Source organism: Petaurus breviceps, unplaced genomic scaffold, assembly GCF_028583685.1.
Source record: "Petaurus breviceps papuanus isolate PSGF00001 unplaced genomic scaffold, PetGlider_PUasm1.0 90775, whole genome shotgun sequence".
NCBI classification, from domain to species: domain Eukaryota; kingdom Metazoa; phylum Chordata; class Mammalia; order Diprotodontia; family Petauridae; genus Petaurus; species Petaurus breviceps.
The window spans coordinates 3,542,601-3,555,152 of NW_027187342.1; the positions used below are offsets into that span (position 1 = coordinate 3,542,601).

At 41.0% G+C, this 12,552-nt stretch overlaps 1 protein-coding gene across 1 annotated transcript; it reads left to right on the plus strand.

Annotated features, from left to right (window-relative positions):
* The first annotated feature begins 2,848 nt into the window (after positions 1-2,848).
* LOC138146927 (large ribosomal subunit protein eL20-like) lies at positions 2,849-3,489 on the plus strand. The gene is given in 2 exon segments (XM_069069083.1): positions 2,849-3,041; positions 3,043-3,489. Coding segments are annotated over 2 exon segments (531 nt in total). The 5' UTR covers positions 2,849-2,888; the 3' UTR covers positions 3,421-3,489.
* Positions 3,490-12,552: the final 9,063 nt, after the last annotated feature.

The following is a 12,552-nucleotide window of genomic DNA, read 5'->3' on the forward strand; positions in this document are numbered from 1 at the left end:
CCCCACTGAGGCTTTATTCTTCATCTGGAGGCTGAGTCCCAAAGACAAAGCTGTAGAGCCTGTGACTGGGGCTGAATGTAGCACATATATTGGAATAAGCAAGAAAAATGAAAATACAAAGAACCTACTGTGAAAACTCCAAAATGAAAATTCCCCAACGAAAATGCAGAGCTTCCGCATCAAAGGAAAACTACTGAAAGCAGGAGGAAAGAAAGAACTCAGATACTGAAGAAGCAGCCAGGATTTTACAAGATTTAGAATCTACCACTCACTCTAAAGAAGTAGAGAATATGGAATGCAATATTCCAAAAGGCAAAAAGTCTAAAGTCCTACAACCAAAAACTACTTACTCTTATAATCTGAGTAAAATCTTACAGTTTTTACAGGTGGGGAAATGGATCTTTAATGAAATAGAGGCCTTCCAAGCATTCCTAATGAGTAGACCAGAGCTGAGTAAAATTCTGAAATACAAATATAGTAGTAAAGAGAAACATAAAAAGGTAAATATAATGTAACAATCAGAAGGAAATTTATACATGTGAACTGTTTGCATTCTAATGGATAGGGAGAATGCATAAGAATTCCTAATGAATCCAAACAAACCTAATATCATCAAGGATCATAAATGTAGTTAAATAAGATGAAACATGGAAATGAGACATGGGAGTGGTTTACTATATTTTGATAATCTGAAAAAGGAAAAAGGGATAAACTAGAGGGAAAGGAGGGGAAAGGAGAGGGAACTTATAAATATATTAGCTTTACTTATTATCACATAATCAAGGTGCACAAGCAGTAGCCCATACAAAAGTGGAAGGGATTGGGCTAACACTTGAACCTCACTTTTATCTGAAATGCTCAAAGGAGAGTAGAACACATATACACATGAAGAGTTTAGTGTAGAAGTACATTCATGTTGAGGTGGCTAGGTGGCACAGTGAATAGAACACTGGCCCTGGAGTCAGGAGGACCTGAGTTCAAATCTGGCCTCAGACATTTAATACTTACTAGCCATGTGACCTTGGGCAAGTCACTTAACCCCAATTGTCCTGCATTTCCCCCCTCAAAAAGGCAAAAAAAAAAAAATACATTCATGTTAACAAGAAGCAAGAGGAAATAAGGAGAGGGAAAACATTGGGAGTTAAGAGAAAGAGTAAATTAAGAGAAACTTGGAGGAGAGATTATGAAAAGGGGCTCAAAAGGGAGTGGGGGAAAGAAAGGATAAGAACCTGTGGTAAAGAGGGGTTGGGAAGCAAAGAGAAAAAAAAATAAAAAGAATAGGCTGGAAGGAAATACATAATTATTAAATGACCATAACTCTAAATGTGAATGAGATAAACTCATAAAATGGAAGAGGGGAATGGATTAGAAAGCAAAATCCAACAATATGCTGTTTGCAAGAAACCCATTTGAAATGTAAGTACTTAGAAATAAAATAAGGGATTATGTCAAAATCTATTATGCATCAGCTCAACTCAAAAAAGCAGTAGTAGTAATCATGATTTCATACAAGGCAACAGGAAAAAAAGACAATAGATAAACAGGGAAACTACATTTTGCAGAAAGGTACAATAGAAAATGAATAAATTTCAATACTTTATATGTACAATAAATTGCATAGTATCTAAATATTTAAATTAAGACCCATCAGGAAGAGATAGAAAAGGAAATTTCCTTTAAAGTAATTATAGGATATATTAAAAATCAGGTAGTTTGCTTCCCAAGATACACATGGGAACTAGATATCTGGGTGGTGCAGTGTATAGAATACTGAATGTGGAGTCAGGAAAACCTGAGTTCAAATTCTGCCTCAGATCCTTACTAGCTAGGTGATACTAGGCAAATCAATCTCTATTTATCTCAGTTTTTTCATCTGTAAAATGGGGATAATAATAATACCTATTAAGGGTTTTTGTGAGGATAAAATGAGGTATTTGTAAAGTGCTTTGCAAACCTTAAAGGATTATGTAAATAATAGTTAAGATCAATGTTATTATTATTATCTCCATGAATACAAGCACCAAATACTGTTTATGGAGATGTTTGTTGTTGTTCAGTCGTTATTCAGTAGTGTATAACTCTTTGTGACCCTATTTGGGTTTTTTGTTGGTTTTTTTTTGGCAAAAGATACTGGAGTAGTTTACCATTTTCTTCTCCAGCTCCTTTAACAGATGAGGAAACTGAGGCAAATAGGGTTAAATGACATGCCCAGGGTCACACAGCTAGTAAGTGTCTGAGGCCAGATTTGAACTCTGAAAGAAGATTTCAGGCTTGGCACTCTATCCCCTGCACCACCTACCTGCCCTATGTGTGTGTGTGTGTGTGTGTGTGTGTATACACATATGCAGACATATACATAGATACATACACAATGAAACACACCATTCACCTCCAGATACAGAGGTGATGGACTCAGAGCAGATGGAGATTTGTTTGTGTGCATACAACACATATATACGCAAAATGCATGCATACATCTTTACATAGTGTCTAATGTACTGTAAGCATGTAAACATGTGTGTATGTGTCTCACTAGAAATGTGTATATACACATGTGTATACATGTGTTTACATGCACACGTATGCCTCAGTCTTCTTGGAGTCCATTGCCTCTATATCTGGAAGATGGGCACCATGGTTCACCATGCATTTCTGGAATTATGACTGGTTATTACACTGATCAGAGTTCTAAGTCATTCAGAATTTGTCTTTCCATTATTGTTGTTACTGTATAAATTGCTCTTCTGGTTCTGTTCGCTACAATCTGCATCAGTTTGTGTGAGACGTCCCAGTTTACTCTGAAACCGTCTCCATTATCTTTCATTTTCGCACAATAGAATTCTATAGGTTAGCTTTTGCGGGTTGGCGGGGCGTGAGGCAGCAGCACCATGAAGGCCTCAGGCACCCTGAGAGAGTATAAGGTAGTTGGGCGCTGCCTGCCCACTCCCAAGAGCCCGGTGCCGCCTCTTTATCGCATGCGGATCTTTGCTCCTAATCATGTGGTAGCGAAGTCCCGGTTCTGGTACTTCGTTTCCCAGCTGAAAAAAGATGAAGAAGTCTTCTGGAGAAATCGTATACTGCGGACAGGTCTTTGAAAAGTCGCCTCTTAGAGTGAAGAACTTTGGCATCTGGCTGCGTTATGATTCCAGGAGTGGGACCCACAACATGTACAGGGAGTACAGGGACCTGACCACTGCTGGTGCCGTCACTCAGTGCTACCGAGATATGGGAGCCCGTCACCGTGCCCGGGCCCACTCCATCCAGATCATGAAAGTGGAAGAAATTCCTGCCAGCAAATGCCGCCGGCCCGCAGTCAAGCAGTTTCACGACTCCAAAATCAAGTTCCCTCTGCCCCACAGAGTTCTGCGTCGCCAGCACAAGCCACGCTTTACTACCAAGAGGCCCAACACCTTCTTCTGAGATTAGAGACAATGAGGCACCTGTTTGGTTTAAATAAATTTCTCAATTGGAAAAAAAAAAAAAAAAGAATTCTATAGGTTAGGTGACTTTTTTCTAAGCTCACACAGCTGGTAAGGAGCAGCCTCAGTCTGCAGAACCAGAACCTCTGACTTAAAATCTAGTTCTCCTGCTACATCACTTTTAGTCTTCACAGAGAATCATTGTGGTAGAGAAAAAAATATTTGGTGAAAGATTGGCTTTGCATCCTGGCTCTGTCCCTTATTAACTCTGTGACCAATTAAGATGTTTAATCTTTAAACCTCAGTTTCCACATTTTTAAAATGGGAAGGAGAGTAATGATACCTACCTTACAGGACTATTATCAAGATTGAGAAAAATGCCTGTAAAACACTTTATGCCTTGAAAGCATTGTATAAACATACATTTCTTCCCCAAACTAAAGTTTATCCTAGTTTGTTTTTCAATCTCTTTGACTATTTCGGCTTTCTAAAAATTAGAAAGGATATCAGAAGGATGTGCCTAGAAGCAATCTAAATTAACTTATAGACCTCAGAAGCCATCTAGACAAACCTGTTATTGTTCAGTCATTTTCAGTCATGTCTGCCTCTTCATTTGGGGTTTTCTTGACAAAGATACTGGAGTGGTTTGCTATTTCCTTCTCCAGCTCATTTGACAGAGGAGGAAACTGAGGCAAACAGGGTTAAGTGACTTGTCAAGAATCACACAGCTGGTAAATATCAGAGGCAGAATTTGAATTCGGGTCTTCCTGACTCTAGACCCAGCACTCTATGCACTGTGCCACCACTAGCTGCCCTAGACAAACTTATGCTGTCTCCAGGAGGTATTTGTTGTTAGGATACTTGGGAGACTGCCCTGACAAAGGCACATCTCTTTTCTAGGACTCTGGCCCTTGGGATAGCATCCAGTGAAACAATATGTGGGTTTTTGTTTCCCTTCCCACTGGGTGTCTCTCTCTATGCTTTGGCCACATTTAATATCTCCCTGTTGGCTGGGGATCAGTCTTCAGGTTTTAGGTGAGCTTGTGATGATAAGATGTCTCTGAGACAAGACCACCTTGTCAGCTGTACAGGGTGGTTTGAGATCCACCCTCTATGACCAGCATTATGACACACAGCTCACCTGTACTCTGTCCTGACACCTGGGCCCTGTGGGAGCTCCTTGTGGTTAGCATCTATGGGAGATGATTTATTACTGGCAATCAACTTCCTTGGCACCTTATATTACTTCTTTAAAAAGAGACAGGGGAAAATCCGGCCTCAGACACTTAACACTTATTAGCCATGTGACCTTGGGCAAGTCACTTAACCCCAACTGCCCCCCCCAAAAAGCAAAAAAAAAAAAAAGATATGGGGAACTCTGCTTGATTAATGATTGTTAGTGATCGAATGCCTTTTTCCATCCAGGACTATTCCCTTTGCCATCAATTTTAGACCAACTGCACCAATTAGAAGCCAAAATATCACTAAAATAGTTTTAATGAGAATCTCCTATGAATAGTGGTGTCAAACTCATATAGGAACAGGGGTCACTAATCCATGCATAAAGACCCTTGCAAGTAGCATATTGACTTAAAGTGTAATATCATCTATGTTTTATAATTTTTATCATTTGTTCCTGACTGTTCTCAGAGTATTATAGGCTTCGTAGGGCCTGGGCTATTCCTTTGACACCTCTGTTCTATGAGCATTGTAATTAGGAGAGAGGTCAGTGAAACACTGGGGATTAGATACAGTAAAAAATTGCCATGCCTTTCTTGCATACAAAGGTGACATTTACCTTGGGACTCTTGCTGGAGAATATTGAACTGGCCGCAGCTCTGTTGCCTTTGGACAGAGCTGGTTCAGCAGTGGGAGAGCATTCAGTGAGGGGCGAAGGGGCGGTGGTGGTTAGGCTGAGTGCCATAAAGAGTCTTCTTTCACAGGGGTGTTCCTATGTGATCTTACCTGCTAGGAAGGAAACTGAGTGGGCACTTGTGGTGTGTTCCTGTCTCACTTAACAGGTGTCTTCACATACTATGTTTGTGCTCAGTACCCACTCCTGGGTTCAGTCTGAATACCTTAAAAAGTGATCGATATATAGGGGCGGCTAGGTGGCACAGTGAAAAGAGCACTGGCCCTGGAGTCAGGAGGACCTGAGTCCAAATCTGGCCTCAGACACTTAACATTTACTAGCTGTGTGACCTTGGGCAAGTCACTTAACCCCAATTGCCCTCCCCCCTCCAAAAAAAAAAAGGGGATTGACAGAAGGCTCTGGCTCATCCCTCCTGAGGGTTTAGGAGGGAAAGACTAGGTGACACCTTCCAGAGGGCACTTGAAAGAGTGCTAACTAAGGAGGGACAACTGAGCTTTGCCCCAAGGGGGAATGCTCTTACATTCCCTGTGCTGCCCTGCACTCTGCTAGTCTGCACTTCACAGTGTGGCCACAATCTTTGCCTGGTCTTGGGTCACCGGACCCTAACACAGTGGCACCTAGCTTCATGGCTGGGGTAAAAGCCAGACTTTGGGGAGGTTGGGGGGGGGGGGGAGTGTTGGGCTGCTTCTCTTAGAGATGATAGGGGGCAGTTACACTTCCCTGTTAAACTTTGACCATCCTTCTCACAGCTCTACCTCTACTCCCAGTCAGGAACAGGGGTGACCTCAACTCAAACCACGCAGTGTCAGTTTCTATGTCACTACAATGGAGAAAAATGGAAATAAATGCTTATTGACTAGAAAAGGAGCAACCTGAGGGGTAGTAATCCTATGTCTAGCCACCAGGTGTCAGCACAAGACCAGCTCATTCCCTCTCTCCACACCCCCGCCCCACCCCAGGATTAGTTGCATACATTAAATTTAATATTTTCTGGTTGGGGAAGGAGCTAACATTTCCAGGGTCTCCCACAAATACTCTTTATTTAACTGGTGTCATCTCCATTTCTTCGCCCCACAACATATTCTTCTAGGGTGAACCTGAACATCAGCAACACAAAAGAGAAACTCAGATTATCTCACATTCAGAGTCTTTCATAACCTACCCCCTCCTACCTGTCCAGTCTCCTTACACGTCACCCCCAGCACATCCTCTTTGATCCAGTCACACTGGCCTCCTGGCTGTTCCAGGAGCAAGACTCTCCATCTCTACGTATTCTCTGCTTGTTCCCCGTTCCTGGAATGCTCTCCCTTCTCCACCCTTGACTACTGACCTCCTTGACGTTCTTGAAGTCCCAATTAAAGTTTCCTCTTTTACTGGAAGCCTTCCCCAACCCCTTTTAAAAATGGTTTCTTTTCTCTCTTCATTATTCCTTTTGATCCTGCATTTAGCTTGCCTGGCATGTATTTGTTCGCATCTTGTCTCCCCCCATTAGATTAGATTGTAAACTTCCTGAGGGCAGGGATAGTGTTTCATCTCGGATTCCTAGCACTTAGCACTGTACCTGGTAGACAGGAAGCTCTTCATAAGTATTTATTGATTGCATAATTCCCCAGCTGGATAATGAGTTCTGCTGGAAAGAGTGTCTTCTTAAAGCCTGGTTATAATGGAAGATCAAGACACTTTCTATTCCCTAGGCGCCGTGACTTTGTTGGCCTTTCCTGATAATTTGTGATTTTTGTTTTTAAAGAAAATACATGGTCATAGATGTAGAGCTGGAAGGGCATTTAGTCCATCTGGCCCCTCATTTAAAGTTGGGGAAACTGAGGCCCCTGAAGGTTGAGTCACCTGTCCAAAGTCATGCAAGAGGAAAGAGACAGACTATTTGAATCTACACCACCTCACTTCAAATTCTTTGCTTTTTCTACTGTACCATACCATCTCTATCATATTTCTATCATGGTATATCATGGTAGCATGCTGTGATAGATAGAACCCTAGCAGCAGAGTCAGGAAGGCCTGGGTTCAGGACCCACTTCTGACACATACAGTACTTGCTAGGTGACTCTGCTCTCCATTCATTTATCCACTCAGTGCCCAGGGGCAACTTGAAATCACAGAGCAAGTACCAGCCTTCCTTGGCCAATTAAGATCCTCACTGGGAGCAGAACCAGGACAACATTGTGCACAGTCATGGCTGATCATCGTTCGAACGATGATCAGCCATGACTAACTTAGGTCTTCTCAGCAATGCAATGATCCAAGGCAATTCCAAAAGACTTGTGATGGAAAATGCTATCACATCTAGAGAAAGAACTGTGAAGTCTGAATGCAGATCCAAACCCATTATTTTCACTTTCTTTTTTGGTGGCTTTTCTCTTCTGTTCTGTTTTTTCTTTTACAACATGACTAATGTGGAAATATGTTTACATGAGTGCATGGGTATAATGTATATCAGATTTTTTGCCATCTTGGGGAGAGAGAAGAAAAAATTTGAATCTCCTTATCTTATAAAAAAATGAATGTTGAAAAATTATCTTTACGTGTAATTAGAAAAAAAAAATGCTATTTACCAAAAAGAACCCCAATGGGAACTCCCTTCACTGAGGTTATCACAGGCTCTGTCAATAACAATAAAAAGGAGAGTCAGGCTGTTTGCATTCAAAGAACACTGGAATTAGAATCAGGTGATCAAGATTTGAGTCCTGCTGCTGGCACTTATTAGCAAGTCACTTAATTTTTTCTGGGTCTAAGTTTTTTCATCTACAAAAAAGGGATAATACTGATAATTCCTGTAGTATCTACCTACAGGAATGTTATGAAGATCACATGAGATAAATCACATAAAAACACATTGTAAATCTCAAAGCAGTACGAAGTTATCGATTCCTAACACACTGCAACACCAAAAAATGGAAGATGAGGTTTGCCTATCTTTTCTTGATTGACTTTAACCATTTAAATTTGCATGTTAAGATTAAGTTATATGATTGAGCCATGAATACACCTCTTTTTTAAATTTTTAGAATATAATCAGGACCAGAGGATTGACCACTAGGTGGTAAATTTTATTTTTAGTTTCAGAATCTCATGAAGACCCTAAGACTACTAAGGTAGGGATGCTAGGGTGGGAATCAGTCTCCAACGGGGATAATGAAAAGGGTACCCAAATTGATGGGTACCTATGGGTACATAGATCCTTGAAGTTTGGAAGAAGTAACCAAAACTATTTAGATGCTTCTCCCCTCCCTGAACTGTGTACCTCAGCATATTACATGAAGGCTTATTGCAGCAAATAAACTGAAAGCTGTACCATTTATGCTCAGCTAGATGGTGCAGTTGATAGAGCTCTGGGCCAGGAGTCAGGAAGACCTGAGTTCAGATCTAGCCTCAGACACTTACTAGTTATGTGACCTTGGGCAGGTCACTTTACTTCTATCTGCCCTAATGTAAAATGTAATGTAAATGTGGGTAATAATAGCACCTATCTCCCATGGTTGTAGTGATGGTCAAAAGAGATAATATCTATAAAGCATTTAGTGCATAATAGGCACATAATAAATGCTTGTTTCATTCTTTGACATGCATTAGAACCTTCTCCCTCATTTGGGAAGAGAACTAAATTTGAAGTCACATAATCTAGGTTCATATCCAGGCTCTGCTAATGGGATTACCTGTATCATCATAGAAAAATTATTCCCCTCTCTGGGCCTGTTTCTTCCTCTGGTTGAACAAGATGATCTCTCTCTCTCTCTCTCTCTCTCTCTCTCTCTCTCTCTCTCTCTCTCTCTCTCTCTCTCTCTCTCTCTCCTTATGGTCCTATTATTATAAGATCATAGGTTTAGAGCTGAAATCAATCAATAAAAATTTATTAAGCTGAGGTGAAAGGGACTGTAGAGGCTACTGAGTTCAATTCCTTTATTTCATAGTTAAGGAAACTGGATCACAAAAAAGTTAGGTGACTGTCCAGGGTCACACAGCTTGTCAATCTCAGAGACAAGTGTTTAGCTTAGCTGTTCTTGACTCCAAGTCCAGGGCCCTCTCTTCTTACTATACCACACTGCCTCTAGACCTAGGCTACTACTACCAATGAGTTCACCTCTTTATTCTATCACTGATTCTAATTTTCTCTTATCAAAGTTCCCCACATTCCCAGAATGCCTAAAAGAACTTTTTGGAACAAGGGGGAATCATCTTCTTCCCTTCACAACAGCACAAAATGCCCAGCAATTTTTTCATTCATTAAGATATTCATATCTCAAAGATATTCGACAAATTCATCACACATTTTTTAAGCTCTTACTGTATGTAGAGCATCACGGTAGGCACTGGGAAAGATACAGAGTTTTGATAAGAGTATCCCTTTCCTTAATGGAGCCAACATTCAATCAGAGAATAAAACAACCAATATATATAAACTATAATACATGATATTATAAGTTAAGAGAGGTATAAAATCAAGTGCTACGTGAGGCTTATTGGGAATTCTGGCTAAGGCATTGGAGAGAAGGTAAAATTTCATAGAGGACATTTGGGCTTTAAAAGAGGCAAGTGTTTTGGGTAGGAATTCTAGGCCTAGGGAACAGCATAGCAAAGGTACATGTACAGACAACAGAGATCAGTATGATTTGGCTAAAGTATAGAGTCCACCGAGGGCAATTGTATGAGGTAAGGCAGGAAATGTGGGGAGACACCAGGTGGTGGGTGTAGTGGAGGTGAGGAAAAGAAATTGGATTTTTACTCAGTCGATAGAAAGCCTGAAGAATTTGAACAGAGGATAAGAACCATCAGGTTTTTGCATTAGGAAATCTAGCCCATCAGAGGTATATAGAATGGAGTAGTAGAGGCAGAAATGAATGAGAGGTAGTTTAGGTAGGTGATAATGAGGACCTGCCCTTGGGTGGTAGCAGTGGGAACAAGGAAGAGAGAGAGAGAGGGAGGGAGAGGAGAGAGAGATTGCTGGGGCGGAATTGAGAAGAATTGCTAAGGAATTATATATGAGTGCTGAGAAAGATAGGAGATTCAAAGATAATACGTGGGAGACTATATGAAGAATCATGTCACTGGCAAAAAACAGCAGTTAGAAGCAGGAACAAGCTTAGAAGGAAAGATGCTAAATTCAGCATGGGGCCTGTTGAATCTGAAGAGGCAGGCAGATATCCAGGTGGGGATCTATCTGGATATCTACAGGCCCATCAGCTATGACAGGTCTGTATGCCATCCATGTACCACGCCAACAAGAATTTATTATATTATTACTATGTACCAGGGATATAAGCTCTAGAGATACAAAGAAAGACCAAAAAAAAGTCCATGCCCTGAAGGAGGTCATATTCCAATGGGAAGACAACATGTGAATGACTATGTTCATCTAAGATGTATACAATGCAAAAGAAAAGTCATCTCAGAAGGAAGGTACTAGAAGGATATATATGGGAGGAAGAGATTAAGAAAGGCCTCCTGAAGAAGAGGAGTTTTTAGTTCAGTCATACAGGAAGCCAAGATGAAACCATAGGGAGAGAGAATATTCCAGGGATGGGGAATAAGCAGCAAAGGAATGGAGTTGGTAGATGGAGCCACTCATTTGTACACCACACGGGTGTAGTAGAACAGCAAGCCAAGAACTCTGACCATGGCAGACACTAGTGAGCACCCCACAGGTACCACAAGGCCCACACAGGAGGAGCTTCTGGCATGGCCACCACCACACTTCTTAACCTCTCTTGCTCCTTCATGGTACTTACTCTGTTTTTTTGTGCAAAGTACTGACACCAAAGTAATACCAGCCACTAACCCTACTAACCAATTTCAGATACATAGTCTCTACACCAAGGCTATACCACCATGACATACACCAGCAATCTGCCTATTTCCTGCTGCCCCTATATATTTTCCATGGAATAATAGTTATTCCTACAGGAGTAAAGATTATGAATGGAGCTTTCAGATGTAGTGAATGATAGCACTTACATGTCATACACTCTTTTTTTTTTTTTTTTGCTTTTTGGAGGGCAATTGGAGCTAAGTGACTTGCCCAAGGTCACAGCTAGTGTTAAGTGTCTGAGGCCGGATTTGAACTCAGGTCCTCCCGACTCTAGGGCTGGTGCTCTACTCACTGCGCCACCTAGCCGCCCTACTCCTATACTTTCCACATCCCAGTCTCCTTCCTCACACCCAGATATAGACTTCTCTCTACTGGTCTTTGTGGTGATTGTTGACCAGCTTAATCCCTTACCTCCTGCATCCCTTAGATAAATATGAAGATAGAGAAATAGATAGATGGAAGGACAGAGACAGACAGACAGACATGATAGAGAGATAGATAGATAGATAGAATGGCAGAGACAGACAAACATGATGGGTAGATAGATGGGCAGAGAGAGAAAAACAAACATAGATTAGAAAGACAGGCAGAACAACAGAGATAGACAGACATAGATAGGAAGAAAAACAGACGAAGAGACAAACATAGATTAGACAAAAAGATAAGTAGATAAAACGTTTATTAAATACTTCTAAGAGCTCAGGCACTGTGCTAAGTACGGAAGTTACAAACATAAGCCAAAAAAAAAAAAAAAAGCCCTGTCCTTAAGGAGCTTATATGTAATAGGAGAGAAAAAAAAACCCACATGAAAGTTAGTTATAGAGCAGGGGAGGGAGTATGAAGTAATTCTAGCCTGGCCATCTGATGAAATGGTGGTCCAGGCCAGAGACTCAGAATTCAGAAGAGAAGGTTATAGGGAGAACAGGACAATCTGTAAGGAAAGAATGAAGCATAGAAGGAGTAAGATTTGTAATCAAAGGATGTAGGTTTGAATCCTGCATCCCTCCTCTGACACTAACAATTATATGATCTTGTTAGTTAATTTCTTTGGGTTTCGCTTTCCTTATCTTTAAAATAAGGAGATTGGACTCTCAAATCCACAAATCTATAATCCCCTGTTTTTTAATAGCTGGCCAGTAAAAGTTTGGTTTTTAACATAACATTTCAAGACCCTCAGCAACACAGAGAACTAAATTTTCTATGGACTCTTTTTTTTAGTACCTTCAGTATTCAGGGAAATGGAGGTGGGGCCTAAGTGCAAAGGAAGAGCTATTTCTAGTCTTTCAAATTCCCAAGAGGTCCTATTACCTTGTTTTCCACTGCACTGACTAATCCTGCATGCCAATCAGGCTAGGAGTACAAAAGCATCTCACATGCTGCAACCTGACACATTTTAGTGTCCATCATCCTGTAGATTCCACAGAGGTTAACACGGGCAC